Raw genomic sequence first — 19,357 nt, 5'->3', positions numbered from 1 at the left:
CACTGTGTTACACTTACTAATTCCCGCTTCTTAAACTAAATAACTTGTTATCAACGTCATCCCCTCTTGTATACAAACACCACATTCTCAATTCCTTAACAGTCTTTCTGGATAATCTTTTATTACCATTTTATTTTATTCCTTGCTAGATATTCAACTTCAAAAATTTATTAATAAATCTTGGTTCAAGAATAACCATAATTTGGGAGGAGTTCTGGATAATGATATCTCTAAGCTGCTGGGGCATAAAACATATGCTACAACCTAAAACAACTAAAAGTACCATGATTAACCCTACTTTAATCATAGAATATGGAAAGGATGAATATTTAGTAATGTAGTTTTTTTTTTTTCCGATAACGAGGGAAAAAGAGATCACTGATTCAATATGGTGAGGTAGTTAGGACCAGGGTCTCCGCAATTCAACTGCCTGTGTACATGTCCTGGCTCTACCATTCACTTCTTTGACTTTGGGTCACTTTTCTTTTCTTTAGTTTCCTCATCTGTAAAATGGGAATAATAATAGTAGAAAATATTTTTGAGAAGTAAATGAAAAAATATATATAAAGAACTTAAGACAGTGTCTAGAACAAGTGTGTTCAGCAAATGCTAGTTATCATTATTAAAACTAAAATGCCTGATCCTGAAATTCCATTATATAGATGAGAAATAGCCTATAGAAACAAGGCTATTCACTGCAGCATAGTTTGTAATAACAAAACATTGGAAATGAACTAATGGTCAAGGAAAACATCATAAAGCTAGTATATGAAATACTATACAGCACTTTAATAAACAGAGATAGGTCTATCTATATGTCATAACCTGTGACTCCAAGAGATAACGTTAAGTTCTTTTTTAAGAAAAGAGAACCGAAGAACAACACATGTAAGACAGCATTTACTTTAAAAACAAAGCAAAATTATATGTTTATATACATGTATACATATGTAAAAACAAAGGAGGAAGGTCTGAAAGGTTGGAAAAGATACATACCAAACTGAGAACAGTATTTGCCTCTAAAAAAGCAATAGGATTGGGAATTATAGGCACGAAAGGAAGATGTTTAAGAACTGTCTGATGATTTTGTTAAACAATGCAATGTATACATGTGTTAATTATAAAATTAAGAATAAGTTTATTTTAGCTATTCTTCCCTTCCTGAACTGTTCAGCCTTGTAGCTGTTGGTGGAACAGAGAAAAGTAGGCATCCACACTAGAGGTGAGGGTAGGGGCAGAGGAGCTGCAGTAGCCCAAAGGAGGGTATCAGACCCAGACAAGAATGAGGGGGTGGTCCACATAGAACGGCAGCCCTACGCAGAGTGTCAGAGCCCATGAGGGGAAAAAGGGCCTCCACATACGGGAGTGACCTGGAGCACATTAGAACAAGAATGGCACAAGGGGCACAAATCAGAGCCCAAGCAGGGTGACCATGTACAAGGGTAGCCAGGTGTGGGTGTCAAAGCCCAGGCACGGTGAAGAGTGTGGCCATGCATGCGGGCAACCTACAGAGGCACGTCAGAGCCAGAACAGGTGAGGGCAGCACGGTGTGACAGAGTCCAGGAGGGCAGTCAAAGGCTGGTGAGTCAGAGCCTGAGCAGGGTGAGGAGGGTGACCACACACAGTGACAGACTGGCACAGAATGTCAGAGCAAACGCAGGGAACAGAGGGCATGCCTGGGGAAGGGTGACCTGGTGCAGGGTAAGGTGAACACAGGGAAGATGCTGGCAGGGGGTGTCAGTCCAAGCATGTGAGGAAAGCTTTTACATGGTGAGAGCATCTATGTCATGGTGGGATGAGCAACAGCCTGACTTGAAGTGTCAGAAACCAAGTCAGGTGAAAGGGCGTCCATGTGGGGGGCAGTGGAAGAAGAAATGAAGATTGGTTACATACCGGCCAGCTGATCAAATAAGTAAATATATTAAGGGTAATGGAATTTTGGTTTCTTATGGTCAGGGAAGGTAGTTATAAATATGAAAGGGAGAAAACAAAAATGAACTCTGTGGTGTTGGGTAGAAATTAGAGATGTTGGCGTGAATTTGTGGTTTATGATACACAGATGATTGATAGATAAACACTGATGTATAAGTGGGTATATATGTGTGTGTAATATGTATATGGATATGTAATTTTATGTGTGTATATATATATATGTATATGTATATATATATATATATATATATATCCTTGTTTCACCCACTGAGAGGTCTCGGGAACAGTGATTCCCCAATAGCAATAAACACACTGGCTTCTAAATATCAGTCTCCCCTAAAAGAAACCAGGACTCGTTGGAGAAATGACTGATACCAGGGCTGAGGCAGAGAAAGCCTGTAATATCTTGTATCAAAAAACAAGGAAATGCTCAAACAGTGCTGAGAATACTCAAAAGGACACCAGAGCCAACTTGAGGGGGCTCCCATTAGCCAAATTTGGGACAACTTGAGCATCAAAATAAATAAAGATAGTAATGTATTATAACTTTTGAACAAAACAAGAAAGTATGAGGTGATGTTGATACAAGTAAATCAATGAATAGACTTAAAATTTGATGAAGAATAGTATATTTAGATAGTTTCAAAATAGCTTGCCACAAAACACTATTACAAAGAAAAATAGATTAACTTTACAGTAAAGTCTGGAAGATACCACCTTCATTAGGTGATCAAAGTGAATCTCACCAGTAGTGGCAGAAATTGAAATCATGCGTCCTCTGATAGGACGCAACGGAAAGAACAGAGCATCACTTCTGTGTTATTTCTGCCAAAACTGCATAACCTAAATTTAGTCACAAGGCAGTATCAGGCAAATACAATTGAGGGATAGCCTACAAAATAACTGACCTGTGAGTTTTTAAAGTGTCCAGGGCACAAAAGTCAAGGAAAGACTAAAGGACTACTACAGAATAAGGAAATTAAACAGTATGCCAACTAAACGAAATATGTATTTCTCAACTGGGTCTATTTGCTACAAAGGATATTATTGGGATAATTGGGGGAATTGAAGAGGGTTTGAGGATTAAACAGTGGTAATGATCAAAGTTAATTTCTTGATTTTGATAATTATGTGTGGTCATGTGGAGAATGTCTTTGCTGGAAAATCACACTAGAATATCTGGGGTAATGTCAGGGGTGATGAGGCTTCAGAGTGAAAATTTATTCTCAAGTTGCTCAGAGGGGAAAAGTTCTTTGTACTGTACTTTGAAGTTTTGTGTAAGGATGAGATTACTTAAAACTAAAAATAAAACTTGAAGTGCATTTGAGAGAAAGATTGAAGGTTTCATTACAATTATTCAATGTCATGATAGCATTTCTCTCCCCGCTTCTATCTCTTTATTTTCTCTCTCTTCACTTTTTTCTTTCTTTCATTTCCTTCTCTCCTTCCCCTTCATTTCCTTCCATACTTTCCTTCTTTTCCTTCCTTCCTCATTTCTTTTTATTTCTCAGTATTATACCTCTAATGTCACACATAGAGCCTTAATCAATTTTCCAGATGAGTCTAGAAAGATTCTTCATATATTCCCCACTAAGAAGTGACAGGTACTGAAGGAAAAGAAGAAAAATGATAGTAGTTAAAGATAATTGCCCCCAAAAATATTACAATGATTATGTGTTTACATGTATGCTACACAAATCTCTGTTCACCAGAACCATTTGTTTTTATTAGTTGCTATTATACAGGTATTATTGACTAAAAAACAATTGTGCAATTAGGGTATTTGAAATAATAAAATAATATGGATGTCTATCTAATGCTTATTCTGCCTACTTATAATGAAGAAATGAAAAATATGAGAGAAAGTTCTCTTTAAACCAAAAAGTACAAAAAAAATATTAGTAGTCATTTAAAGTTAATTGTCAGTAAGTATTTAAGTATATGGAAATCTACTATTTAAATACAATGTATCTCAATTAGATATTCCTAATTCCAAGAACTGCCTATATTCCCAAAACTGATGACCAGTATGAGTCAGATTTTCTCCACATTATGTAACAAGGCAAAGGTACAAAAGTTTTTTCACCTTTTCACCTTCTGTAACGATCTGGATAGCATTTGGGATGAGTCGAGCAGTTTTCTCCTTGGTCATGAAGGTTATATTCTTTAAAGCAATAGAAATCTAAACACACAAAAGAATAAAAAATTGCAAAATGGATTTTTCAGAAACACATATAACACAAAATTCCAATGATTTCATCAACATAATCTGGACTATTCAGTTGAAACCCTGAAGGAGTTAATAATAATAAACACAGGCTTGCATTCTCTGAGAAAAAAAGGGTAAGCAGTCAGACATTCTTTCCTTCAGTAATTTTCCCCATCAGCTTCTATCTCTAACATTAGGATAAAGTGTGAAAAGACATGTGGTGTTCATGTTTCTCTCACACACACACACACACACACACATACACACACCTCAGTCTGTCACTTAAGACATCATTTTGGCAGTCAAAAGGATATATATTTAAGCTTTTTTCAATCTGAAATCTCTTTCTCAAACTGTATTAAGTATGTATAAATAGAGCTCAATGTGTTAAGAAAAATATATTACACACTTCTACAACACATAAATAAACTGTATTTATACATATACGAGTATAGATCTACAAATATAAATTTACTTTAGAATCTACAGTAGATTGTTTTTAGGAGGACTGTATGTATACATTTCTATCTATGCAATTATTTGTATCAACAAATCAAATCAAAACATGTCTTACTGTAGTTTCCCATCTGAAGATGTTGCTATGGAAACATAGCCAGTTTTCTGAAAGGTATAGTCGTCCCTGAAGCAAAATGTCCCTCTGAAGAGCACAAGCATAATCTACATACACAAAAATAAGGAACGGCTTAGTCACAAAAATCTGGCAATTTAATAAATCTTATACTATTTTAATACATAGGAAGTCGTCACTCTTTCTTCATTAGTTCACTCCTTCATTCATTCATTCATTCATATTCTTTGTACACCACACACTAGTGTTATAAGAAATGAACTTGCCCTATGGAACACAGAAGAGAAAGCATACAATTGACAAATACAATAAACAAATAAATACAAAAATAAGTACAATGACGAAAGTGTAGAGAAAGCCATGAGAGAATATAACAAGTCATACATAAGTATGGGGGATGGGGCAGGAAGAAAGTGCATCAGGAAAAGTTTTCCAGAAAAAGTAATCTTTAAACTGAGATCTAAAGATCAATAAAAGGTCAGCTGGACCATGAGGGAACAGTATGAGCAAAGGCCCCATGGTAAAAAGAAATAGCACATTTGAGCAACTACACAAAGATATCTCTGGACTAGAGAATCTGGAGAAGCTAGATCATGTAACGGTCTCGGGCCATGGTAGACGGTGGACTAGGTGAGAGGTCATTGATGAGTTTTAAGTGGAAGAGACATGGTCAGCTGTATCTTATTAAAGACCATTTTATTCAATGGATTCAGATAAATCAGTTGGAAATTCAGGGGAAAACTGATGGTGGCTCAGACCAGGAGATGACAGTATTAAGAGAAAGAAGTAGTTAGATTCAGAGATATTAAGAGTTAGTACTGATGGGGAATTGGTGATTACTTAGATGGTGGACAAGGGTGAGTGAGGGGACAAGAATGACTCCAAAAATTGTATATATTTTTCAGTTTGTTTCAAAGTTGATCCTCTCCACCTCAGCACTAAACCAGCAAAATCAAAACTTCTGGTAAATGCTACTGCCTACCAACAAGTTACTACCAAGATTAAGATCTGGCTCTTTGGCTAATGCAAATGGTATTGATAAATTACCAATAAAACAAGATATAAAGGACTGCTGTGAGGAGATTTAGTTAAACTGATAAATTTTAAAACTATTTAAAGTGATTAGCAATTTTAGGAAAAAAAATTATTCAGATTATGAACCTCAAAATATTTCAATTTAGTCAAATTCAGTGCAATTTCTAAGCAAATACTAAAAACTGAGCAAAATAATTTCACTCTTTTAAAATGCTTCCTTCAGCAAAACAAAACTGAGATACCATCAAACAAAAAGAATCCTAGTAAATAATTAAGCAGATTAAGTTACTCATTTACTAGTATGCATCTCTAAAACAGGACTAGGCTAAACAAAGGTCACCTCCAATTATCCTGAAACTTTTATCTAAATCACTGAAACATTTTATTAATGTAATGCTTCCCAAATTTCAGATCAGAAATATGTGGCAGGCTTATTAAAACACAGATTGCTAGGTCCCTCCCCCAGAGTTTCTGATTAAGTATATCTTGGGTGAGGTGAAGGGTTTGCGTGTCAAACAAAATCCCCATTGATACCAACATTGCTGGTCTATGAATCACACTATGAAAACAACTGCATTGCTCTACACTATGTTCAAAGCTATAGAAACCAACTTGATTATTTTAACTGAAGACTATTTAATATAGATTGACACTTTTTTCAGTAGTCTTAAAAATGTTTTCTCAAAAACAGGTGTATTTTATTTAAATAAACTTATACCTCAAAATTTAATTTGTATAAAATGGCTTCCTAGCAATATATCCTATGCAAGAAATGACAAAAAATTTTTTTAAAAGAGGTTTTACTTTTTTTTTGCTTCAGATAAATCAGTTGGAAATTCAGGGGAAAACTGATGGTGATAATCACCATCAATTATCAATTCCCTGATAATCACATGTAATTATCAGCATTTCAGAAGGCAATATTCTATCTGATTTGAGTCATGTTAGCAATCTGATTCATATAAAATGGAATAAGAAAGTAATATTTATCAAAAATTGTTTTATGGATTTTATAACTTTATAATTGATTACTAGAAAGTTAGAATAAAATTACGTAAATTCAATAAGCAACAAAGGTTGTTTTGATGCGTGTGCTAACATCCACTTACTAGCTATTACATGATCAATTTTGGAACTATTAAATGGCTCCAACTCAAAGATTATTTTAATAACTATAATATAAAAAATGATATAATAGAAATATGTACAAAGTGTTATCGGAATACAGACAGAGTATATCAGGACCATATATCTCTAGAGTAAGCTTGCACAATAAGTAGTATGCATATATTTAAATAAACAAGAAGTACCATTTAGTTTTACCAAGGAATTTAGGCATATCTATCCATAAGGGAGATGAATTAAAAGAATGTGTTTTTAATTAATCATTCAGGAAATACATATCCGAAAGTATTCTTTTCTAGCAGAAATCTTTTGGAGTCCAATAATGCTAACATTGCTTAAGAAAAACTTTGGGACAACATTTTTCAAATTGCTTTCAAATTTAATATTTAAATTACAAAAGATAACCATTCTCATTTTTTATACTTTATATTTTTTGTGTTACTTTGTTTGCTTTATACCTGAGGAAATTGTAAGGGTAAATACAAATCGAAAAAGAAAAAAATTCATTTTCTCCGGTGCAAAAAAGGAAAAAGACCCCCGCTCCCTTTTCTTAGAGCATTTTCTTTAGAAAAGTTGTAAATACTGTCTCAGATCCTTTGAGGTGTGTGGGAATCTTTTTAAAAGTAAAATAAGCTTCTTGTACCATTTGTTGAAAAGACTAACTTTTCTCCATTAAATAGGCACCTTTGTCAAAAATCAGTTCACGATATTTGTATAAATTTTTATGTCGGCTTTTTTTCTGTCTCATTAAGCTAAGTGTCTGTCCTTAGGCAAGTCTCATACTGTCTTGTTTACTCTAACTTCATAATAAGTCTTAAAATCGAGTAGTGTGTGTCTTCCAGCTTTGTTCCACTTTCTCAGAATTGTTGTGGCTATTCTAATATATATATATATATATATTTTTTGCTTTTCCATATAAATTTTAGAATCAACTTGTTAATATAAACGAAAAAGCTTGCTGGGATTTTCATTGGAGGGACCTGAGATCTTAAAAATATTCAATCTACTGATCTATACATATTTTTTGGATATTCTTTTATCAATGTTTTACAATTATCATCATAGGGAGCCTGCACATTTGTTAAATTTATACCTAAGTATTCATTATTGGGAGGTGTTTGATGTAAATGATATTTGCATAATTCAAATTCCAATTGTTCATTGCAAGTATATATGAATATGATTCTTTCTTTTACCTTCAATTACCCTTCAATCCTGTGACATTACTAAACTCACTCAAATCTACATTATCTGAGATTTTCTACATGAAAAGCAAATATACACACTAAAAAAAATCTAGAAAGCTATCCACAAAATATTAACCAAATTTTTCTATAGGTGGAAGAATCACTAATGATTTTTAATTTTTTCTTTATACTTTTCCATATGTTTTATAATGGATACATATATATATATAAAATGGATATATATATATGTATATATATATATATATATATAAAACTGTAATCAGATTAATTTCTTTCAGTAAGGCAATGATGAGTATGATACATTTTATAAAGATTTCCATTAAAAGTATTTGATTTCAAGTGACAAACTGGCAAAAAAAATCTGCAGCACACATGGGAAAGATCTAATTTTTTAAACATCTAATAAGCTACTTCAAGTTAACAAAAAGACAAATAACCACTAGAAAACTTGGGCAAAGTTTATGACAAGAAAGCTTCACAGAAAATGACATACAAATGGTATATACACATATAAATAGATGTTCAACCTCCTTCATAATTAAAGAAATGCATATTTAAACAATGATTATGCACCATTCCTAAATACCAAATTTTGCTAAAGCAAAGTTCCTGAGGTGTGGCAAAACAGGTATTTACAAACATTGCTGATGAGAATAAAAGCTGGTGCAGCCTTTCCAGAGGGTAACTTGGCAACAGTAACCTTTAAATGATCTTTTTGCCACCATTACCTTTTTGCCACAATAGCACTTCATGGAATTTATCCTACAATATGTGTGCACAAGTGTGATAAAACAAGTGTACAAGAAGTTTCCATGTACCATGAGTAGTAATAGTAAAAGACAGGAAACAATCAAAATGTCCATCAATAGGGGATTTGTTAAATCAATTAGGGTGCAAAATTCATTCAATTGAATATTAGGCAACCATGAAAAGAATGAAGTGGATCCTAAGAAGTGCTAATAGAAAGAGCTCTAAACAAATTCAAACAGTAAGCACAGTGTGCTCCCACTTAAGTTCTGTTAGGAATAGATACATATTCCCTTTGAAGTGCATCCAGAAAATTTCTGGAAATATACATAAGAAATATTTAAAGTGGTTATCACCCAAGAAGAATGTTGGAGTGATCCTTATTAGAAGGACCACTCACTTTTCACTATATGCCTTCTTGTAGTATTTGAACACTTATCATGAGAATGTATTATTTCAGATGTTCTTAAAAGTTGTTTTAATTCATTATTATGATTTTAAATACTGAACTGAACTATCTAGAAATTCAGTTTTGTTGTATTGAATACTGCCCAACAGTATCAGAAATCTAAAAATTTCTATGAATTAATGGTTTAAATAAAATGTATACTAAAACGTAGTTCTATATTTTTATCATAAAGTATCTATGCTTATATCAAAAATAAGGCACTTCTGTAAGAAAAATGACTAGATATTTTAAAATCTATTTCCAAAAAAAAAGCAAATATATCTGAAACATTATACATGTAATAATATCGCCCTAGAAAATTTCATAAAATTGCTCTATAATCTGGTAAGGAGTACCTTTTTTCTGGGGAAAGATAATATACATTGAACATAAGCAGCAGAAGAAATTGTGACAAATCATTTCCCTTTAGTTCTATTTTCTTAGTCAGTACTTAATACTTTTTTTTCTCTATTACAATTTTTTTTCTTTTTTTTTTAAGTGTGTTTTTCCACGACCCATCAGCTCCAAGTCAAGTAGTTGTTTCAATCTAGTTGTGGATGGTGCAGCTCACAGTGGCCCATGTGGGGATCGAACCAGCAACTTTGTTGTTAAGAGCCCCACGCTCTCATCAACTGAGCCAACTGGCCGCCCCAGTATTTAATATTTTTATAAGTCAGAAATCATTCCTCAAATTACAACTTAGTTTTACATTGTCTAATTACAAATAAAAACATGCTCCTTAACTTGAAAATATTCTCTGTCTAGCACAAAGGCTGAAATTTTTTTATAACATTATCATGTATCAGTTCTATTTTGATAATGAGGTAGCAAAATGGCTTTTTTTGCAACTTCCTGTCTTTTTTACCTGCTATCAGCTTCTCTGTATCAGGTAAATGTATGAACTGTCTCTTATATTCCTCATTCCTGTCTTTATAGGTGGAACTTGAAATCTGCAACAATAAAAAGATTAAATTTCTGTTTAATTATAATCTTCATTAGATGAACTGAAATATAATGTCTCAGAAAAATAAATTTAAAATGGACTTTAAAATAGTGTGCTTTTTATGCAACATTATGCATTTCTTTATATGAAAAACCACATAAACAAACATTTCAAAAAACACCAAAAGGAAGCTTCCAGCATGATGGAGTGAAGAATTTGGAAAATCCTCTCTGCAAAAGCAAATTTATAGCTGGGGGAAAAAACTGTTAAAAACAATCATCTAAAATTATTGGAAGTTGACCCAAAGCATACAATAAATTGAGAAGTATCTGTTCATGAAAATCTACTGAACTTGGGAACTGCAGAAGTCTGGCACTGTTTCCTTATCCAGTCCCCATTACTCCTCCTGCCCTATCAGTTAAGTCAGTGTAGTAATTCTCCAAGGTTGGAACAAGCCAGGAAAACTATGCTGTAGCAGCTATGCCGAGAGAGGGGGGCTAAATTGACTCAGAATAAAGAGCAGAAAACCTATGCCCAGAAGTGAAAGGAAAAATTCTGAACCTGTTCAAGTGTGAGGTTGTAGTCCCAATGAGGGCAAGAAACAAGCAGACTGGCAGATTAGCAGGAGACTTAACAAAGAGACGTTGGAGGAGAGATAGCCATAGATGAGCTTGATAAACCCTCCATGTATATGAGGCAGAACAGAGACTGCATACATATGCAGTTGAGATTAGAGAGACCCTAAACTATCCACTCATTCCTGGCTAGAGACACAAGAAGTCTCAGGGGACAATAAAAACTGAGACAAACATGAAAATGTCTGAACTTTGAATGCATTAATCAATCTACACACAGATCTGTCAGCAGAAAGGAAAAGCCTTACTGACTCTACAGATTTGAGCACAATTTCTAACCAATCATTGGCTGACTAAAGAGTGAGTACTGGGAAGCCTCCTTAAAAATAAAAACAACAATGATAAACTGAGCAGACATTTGTTCCCACGTGCCACATGACAAACCAATTTCACAGATTTACTCTAGGCAAGTTATTAAACAAACAAAAATCAGCAACGACAAGCTTTAGGGGCAGGGAGGGTATAATCAGAATCCACAGTTGCTACAATGTATTACCTAAATTGTACAGTTTTCAATAAAAATTACAAAACATGCAAAAAAAAAAAAAAACCAGAAATATGTGAGTCATACTAAGAAAAACCAGGCAATAGTCTTTCCGGGTCCCCAGATACTGGATGTAGCAAACAATGACATCAAAGCAGTTAATATAAATATGTTCAAAGAACTAAAGAGAACCATGCTTAAAGAATTAAAGGAAAATATGATAATAATGACTCCACAAGTAGAGAATCTCAACAAATAGATTTTTATTTTAAGAAAAAGAGGACATTCTGGAGTTGAAAACTACAATAACTGAAATAAAAATAATCACTACAGGAGCTCAACAAAAGATTTAAAATGGCAGAGAAAGAACCAGTGAACCTGAAGAGAAATTAGTAAAAATTATCCAATTTGAAAAATAAAATGAAAAAGACTGTGGAAAATGAAAAGACTCAGAGACCTGTGGAACAACATTTAGTGACTCAAAATATATGTAATGGGAGTGTCAGAAAGAAAAGGAGACGCAGAAATATATCTCAAGATATGGTTAAAACTTTCAAAATATAATAAAAAACACTAATCTATATATCAAAGAAGCTCAATGAACCACAAGTAGGATAAAGAAAAGCAATTCACACTTAAACATATCACAGTTAAATTGCTGAAGGACTTGGACCTTGGGTTCAAAGAGCATTTTATGAATTTGACTCCAAAGGCAAGGGAAGTAAAAGCTAAAATAAACGAATGGGACTATATCAAACTTAAAAGCTTCTGCACAGCAAAAGAAACCATCGACAAAATAAAGAGGCAACCAAGTGAATGGGAGAAGATTTTTGCAAACAGTGCCTCCGATAAGAGGCTAATATCCAAAATATACAAGGAACTCATGCAACTCAACAACAAAAAAAACAAACAACCCAATTGAAAAATGGGCAGAGGACCTGAAGAGACATTTCTCCAAAGAGGACATACAAATGGCAAATAGACATATGAAAAAATGCTCAACATCACTAATCATCAGAGAAATGCAAATAAAAACCACAATGAGATATCACCTCACCCCAGTCAGAATGGCTATCATCAACAAGACAAATAGTAACAAGTGTTGGAGAGGCTGTGGAGAAAAAGGAACCCTCATACACTGTTGGTGGGAATGCAGACAGGTGCAGCCGTTATGGAAGGCAATGTGGAGGTTCCTCAAACAATTACGAATAGAATTACCATATGACCCAGCAATCCCTCTCCTGGGTATTTACCAAAAAAAATCTGAAAACATTTATACATAAAGACATGTGTGCTCCAATGTTCATGGAAGCTTTGTTTACGGTGGCCAAGACATGGAAACAACCAAAATGTCCTTCGATAGATGAATGGATAAAGAAGTTGTGGTATATGTACACAATGGAATACTATTCGGCAGTAAGTAAAGATGATACAGGAACATTTGTGACAACATGGATGGATCTTGAGAGTATGATGCTAAGCGAAATAAGTCAGACAGAAAAAGCAGAGAACCACATGATTTCACTGACATGTGGTATATAAACCAAAAACAACAAGAGAACAAGACAAACAAATGAGAAACAAAAACTCATAGACACAGACAATAGTTTAGTGGTTACCAGAGGGTAAGGGGGGTGGGAGGTGGGAGATGAAGGTCAGGGGGATCAAATATATGGTGATGGAAGGAGAACTGACTCTGGGTGGTGAACACACAATGGGATTTATAGATGATTTAATACAGAATTGTACACCTGAAATCTATGTAATTTTACAAACAATTGTCACCCCAATAAATTAAAAAGAAAAAAAGAAAATTAAGTACAGAGAATAAAGAATCGATATTTGATTAGACCTTCGATAGAAAGGTTGCACATATTGGTTAACAACTTGGGCTTCAGAGAGACGTGGATTCAGAGCCCAACTCTGCTGCCTTGGAAAGTCACTTGATTTCCTGTACCTGTCCCCTTACCTATGAAACCTAATGATACCTACCATGTTTCCCCCAAAATAAGACCTAACTGGAAAATAAGCCCTAGCATGATTTTTCAGGATGGCATCCCCTGAACGTAAGCCCTAATGCATCTTTTGGAGCAAAAATTAATATAAGCCCGGTTTTATTTTTGGGAAAACACAATACTTCCTAGCATACAGGTGAAGCTAAAATGAGATGATGTATATAAAGTTTATTATATGAATAGCAATTATTTGAGGGTACATTTAAAAAATAAATAAGACTTTTAACTGCAAAAAAAAATTGCTGAAGGACAAAGAAGAACTTGAAAGCAGCAAGAGAAAAATGACTCATACATGCAGGTATAAACCAGTATAATTAATGGCTGGCATCTCATTATAAAACAATGGAGACAGCAGACCTGCCTTAAAGAAAGAATAAAGCAAGTCCTTCAGGCTGCAAAGAAATGACACAATATGGTAATTCAAATTCACAAGAAGAAATAAAGAGCACCAGAAGTGGAAATATGTGGGTAAATATTTTTAAAAGTATATAAATAAATCTATTTTCCAATGTCTCTCTTAACATCTTTAAAAGACCTAAGAATCTAAAAGCAATAATTATAATGCTGTATTGTTGGGTTTATAAGATATACAGGAGCAATGAATATGACAATAGAAGAAAGGGAGGGGAGAGGTAATGAAGTTAGGTTGAAGCAAAGGTTCAATATTTTAGCAGAATTAGGTTAGTAATCTAAAGTTACTGTAAGAAGTTAATATGTATAGTGTAATCCTTCAGCAATGAATTAAAAAACCCTCAAATAAAATTTTAAACCAAAAGGAATTAAAACATATTTCATATAAAAGAATGAATGAATGAAAGAAAAAAAGGAAAAACAACAAAGACATGAAACATAGTGAAAAAAAATAGCAAAACAGATACTCATAAATACAACCTTATTATAACTGCAATAAATATAAATGGACTAAACACAGAGACTGTCAAACTGAATAAAAATAGACCCAACTATATGCTGTCTACAAGAGACAGACACCTTAGATCCAAAACACAAAGAGGCTGAAAGTGAAAGGATAGAAACGATATACCATGCAAACAGTAACCACAAGAGAACTTGAGTGGCTATATTACTATCAGCTGAAATAGACTTCAAAACAAAAAATATTACTAGACACTAAGAGATACTTTTTTAATAATAAAAAGGTCAACATGAGTGGAAGATACAACAATTATAAATATACACACAATTAAAAACAAAGCCCCAAATACATGAAGCAAAAACTGACACACAATTGAAAAACAGACCATTTAACATGAGTTTGAGATACCATTTCAGGTCTAGATGGTAGAGTAGGTAAATGATGTGCTTGCTCCTATCATGACCACATCAAAACTACAACTAAATTACAGAACAACCGTCATTGAGAATCGCCTGAAGTCCAGCTGAACAGAAGTCCTATAACTAAGGACATACAGAAGAAACCACTCCAAGACTGACTGGAAGGATGGAGACGTGGAACAGGCTAGTCCCACATCTGCGTGTGGTGGTTAAAAATTGGAAGGGATATCTTAACTGCAGAGGTCCCCCGTGAGGAGTGAGGCTCCCCAGCCCAGGGTTCCAGTGCCAGGAAGAGAAGTCCCCAAAACTTCTGGCTGTGAAAACCAGCAGAGATTGTAGCTGAGTGAAACGGAGGGCTACAGGAGTCCCAGGTGCTCCTCTTAAAGGGCTCGCACACACTTACTCACTGACAAACTCATTCTAAGTTCTAGGACTGGGGCAGCAGCTTGAAAGGCGCCAGAGACAGAAAGGAAGTGAGTTGTCTGGCTTCAGGTCAAGGGTTGGAGGGGCAGCTTTCTCTTAGATGGACGGAGGAGCTGGCAGAATCTATTGTTACTTTATTGAGCACTCTCCCCTACCGGCATGCAAACTTAGGCGAGCACCATATCTGAGTCCCCATCAACCAAGCTAATGCTGTTCGCCCCACCCTGGTGATTCCCTGAAACCCCGCTCCACCCTAGTTGCAGAACCCCACCCCATCCAAGCCACCTTGTGGGGACAGAGCCAGGAATGCAGTGTCCAGGCTCTCGGCCTCACATGGAAAGGTGCTCACTCGGGTAGTAAATGGCCATCAACTGTGATTGGATGGCCATCAGCTGTGGCTAGTTGACCGTCGGCTGTAACCAGTGAGCCATTGGCCACTAATATAACGGCTGTGGCTACACTAGCAAAAAATGGGGACTAGCAAGAAGACGGTGGCTGAGCTAGCAAGAGCGGATTGCAGTTAGCAGGGCGGATTGCAGCTAGCAAGGTGGGGTTGGTCGGCAGAAAAGCAAACGGTAGGTTGCAGATCATGTGGATCCTGCTTCTTGTGTCTCCAACCCAGCCGCCAGCGAGACTATAGTGGTATGACTCCCCTATCTATGGCTCCGTGGGTGTTCCTTTTTGGCCTTACCATATCCTGCGTTCTTATGTGGGGAGTGGGAGCTGAGACCCCGCCTGACACCCTGCATGACACACCTCCAGTGGCTTTTCCATACAAGCAGCCTGTCTTGACTCATGCCATATGAGTAAACTTTCCTAAAATCTCACAAAGGATCACAAACCCCAAATAAGCATCATCTGGCCTCAGAATGCCCCATACCTCTTGCTGAGCTGCCTCAAACCCAGCACTGGCAGCAGCGAGCCTTGATTCAAAGCCTAGCCTCTGCCAGGTAACTCCAAGCCCAGCACAGGGGCGGCCATTTGCGAGTTGTTTTGTGGAGCATGTCAATTGGCCCTGGGCAGAGCACAGGCTGCAACTAAACTAGGCCTGTGGCAGGGCCACTCTCAGGAGGCCCCAGGGCCAGCACACCTGGTGACCAGCTTCAGAATGAGCTGGAACACTACCCAGCCGCCTCCAAGGACAACACACACACCCAAGGGGCAGACTAGGCAGGCACCAGAGCCCAGTAATCCTGCTTCCTATCTCTGTGTTGAACTTCTCACTGAGATCATCGAGCATCCTTATAACCAGTGTTTTTATTTATCCAAAGAAACCGAAAACACTACTTTGAAGGGCCACGTGCATCCATATATTCATTGCAGCATTGACTACAATGGCTAAGATGTGGAGGCAGCCTGGGTGTCCATCAATGGATGAATAGATAGGTGGTACACATACAATGGAATGTTGCTCAGCCATGGAAGCGAATGGGTTCTTGCCATCTGCGGAGGCATGGGTGGACCTGGAGGGTATTGTGCTGAGTGGAGTATGTCAGACAGAGAAAGGCAGATGCAATATGTCTTATATGTGGAATCTAAAGAACAAAATAAACAAACAGAAACAAACTCATAGATACAGAGAACATTTCGATGGTTGCCAGATGGGAGGGGGGTGGCTTACAAAAGGGAAGGTGTTAAGAAGTACAAATTGGTTGTTACACAGTAGTCATGGGGATGTAGGTTATAGCATGAGAAATATAGGCAATAATATTGTAATAACTATGTATGGTGTCAGATGGGTACTAGATTTAATGGGGTGATCACTTCCTAAGTTATGTAAATGTCTCATCACTACTTTGTACACCTGAAACTAATATAATGTTGAATTTAAACTTAATTGAAAAATAAAAAAATTATTTTAAAAAAGTTAGAGATACCAATAAACTATTCTCAATAACTGATAGAATAAGTAGACAGAAAATCAGCAAAGATATAGAAGACTTTAACAACATTATCCAACCATTTATAACAACATGGATGGACCTTGAGGGCATTATGCAAAGTGAAATAAGCCAAACAGAGAAAAACAAATATTGGGAGGTATCACTTTAATGTGGAATCTAAATAAAAAATCAAATGCATAGAAACAGAGAGTAGAAAGTGGTTGCCAGGGGCTTCAGGGTAGGGGTAATAAGAGACTGGTAAAAGTGTACAAACTTTCACCTATAAAATGAATAAGGTCTGAGGATCTAATGTAGGACATGATGACTACAGTTGATAACACTGTATTGTATAATTGAAATTCACATTTGTTGAGAACTTAATGTTCTCACCAAAAATAACAATAATAATAATATGTAAGGTGATGGATACGTTAATTAACTAGATGGGATGTATTCTTTGACAATGTATATGTGCATCAAATCATCACAACGTACACTTTAAATAGCTTACAATTTTATTTGTCAATTATATCTCAATAAAACTGTGGGTTGTGGGGGGAGGGTGACATTATCCACCAACTAAACCTTACTGGCCATTATAAAACACTTCATTCAGCAAGTGCAGAATATGCATTCTTTTCAAGTACACACAGATCATTCTCCAGAATAGACAACATGCTAAGTCGCAAAACAAATTTCAATAAATTTAAAAGGACTGAAACCATACAAAGTACGTTCTCTGTCAACAACAGAATAAAATCACAAATCAACAACACATACACTAGAGCCCAGATTCAAGTCATCTTAATCCTTGAAAATGGAATAAGGTGATCTCAGACTCCTTGATAGAATATATGAAAATCCTCTCTGAAAGAAGGTAACATTGCACTAAAATGTTTCTACAAGAATGATGGAAAGCAGAGAAGAAAGAATGAGGGTCTGAGGATTCCGTGAGAAGGTTCAACACGCATGCACCGGGAGTTCCAGGAAGGGAGAGACAATGAGGTAGATGTAATATCTGTAGTAATAATGGCTAAAAACATTCCAAATCTGATGACAGACAGCAAATATTCAAGAAACTATACAAACCCCAAGCAAGATAAATAGAGAGCAATACTAGGTTAAAGAACATGAGTCACATTCGTTGGCCAGAATGGTTTAAGATGTGCTGTGAAGAACTCTCAGTCAAAAATTAGTATGCATATGACCTTGTTGGATATTTCAAGAAAACTGACTCAGAGGATATCTATACAAACAAACAAACAAAAAGAGCCTCTAAGCAAAACTCCTGGAGATCAGAATCTATCAATTTTACCAGGGAAACATCGCACTAAAGAATACCCTTCACCTGAAACTAATATAAAGAAATAAATACATACATACATACATACATAAAAGCATTCCATTAGCGCTACTAGGAATGTGTCAAGAATTCGTAAAGAAAGTGAGAAACTGATCTACATAAGGAACAGGTCTGACAACTAAGTTCGTGCGAGCTAATTGCAACCATGTTGCTAACCTTTTTTGATATCAGCTGGATTATTCATTATGAATTTGTACCAACTAGACAAAGAGTTAACCAAGTTTATTATTTGGAAGTGCTGAAAAGGCTGCGTGACAAAATTAGACAAACTGAAGTTTTCGCCAACAATTTACGGCTCTTGCATCACGACAATGCACCAGCTCACACGGCACTGTCTGTGAGGGACTTTTTAGCCAGTAAACAAATCACTGTACTGGAACACCCTCCCTACTCACCTGATCTGGCCCCCAGTGACTTCTTGTTTACCTGAAGATAAAGGAAATATTGAAAGGAAGACATTTTGATGACATTCAGGACATCAGGGTAATACGATGACAGCTCTGATGGCCATTCCAGAAAAAGAGTCCCAAAATTGCTTTGAAGGGTGGACTAGGCACTGGCATCGGTGCATAGCTTCCCCAGGGGAGTACTTGGAAGGTCACTGTAGTGATATTCAGCAATGAGGTAGGTACCGTGTTTCCCTGAAAATAAGACCTAGCTGGACCATCAGCTCTAATGCATCTTTTGGAGCAAAAATTAACATAAGACCAAGTCGTATTTTAATATAATATAAGACCTGGTATAATATGATATAATACTGGGTATAACATAATATAATATAATATAATACCGGGTCTTACATTAATTTTTGCTCCAAAAGACGCATTAGAGCTGATGGTCCAGCTAGGTCTTATTTTTGGAGAAACACGGTACCACTTTCTCTAGGATGAGTTTGAGAACTTAACTGTCAGATCTCGTATGTGGTTGTAGGCAACAAAACAATCAATCTTCTTTACCACTCATTTAAGAAAAGAATGTATTCTATTTTTTAAGTCAATCTATGCTTTGAGAAGCATTTATATGCA

General features: G+C 35.8%; 1 protein-coding gene across 3 annotated transcripts in view; it reads right to left on the bottom strand.

The window, feature by feature from the left end:
* GRAMD1C (GRAM domain containing 1C) overlaps positions 1–19,357 on the bottom strand; it is an 88,714-nt gene that overhangs the window by 55,535 nt on the left and 13,822 nt on the right. For all 3 annotated transcript variants that reach the window (XM_033088715.1, XM_033088731.1, XM_033088722.1), the window contains 3 exons: positions 10,159–10,243; positions 4,716–4,819; positions 4,019–4,114 (listed from right to left, as the gene is read on the bottom strand). In XM_033088715.1, the coding sequence (XP_032944606.1) occupies positions 4,019–4,114; positions 4,716–4,819; positions 10,159–10,243 (285 nt within the window). The remainder of the gene's footprint in view (positions 1–4,018; positions 4,115–4,715; positions 4,820–10,158; positions 10,244–19,357) is intronic.

Source organism: Rhinolophus ferrumequinum, chromosome 2 (genome assembly GCF_004115265.2).
Source record: "Rhinolophus ferrumequinum isolate MPI-CBG mRhiFer1 chromosome 2, mRhiFer1_v1.p, whole genome shotgun sequence".
NCBI lineage: Eukaryota > Metazoa > Chordata > Mammalia > Chiroptera > Rhinolophidae > Rhinolophus > Rhinolophus ferrumequinum.
The sequence above is the reverse complement of the archived record's forward strand: the minus strand, read 5'-3'. Positions and strand labels throughout refer to the sequence as shown.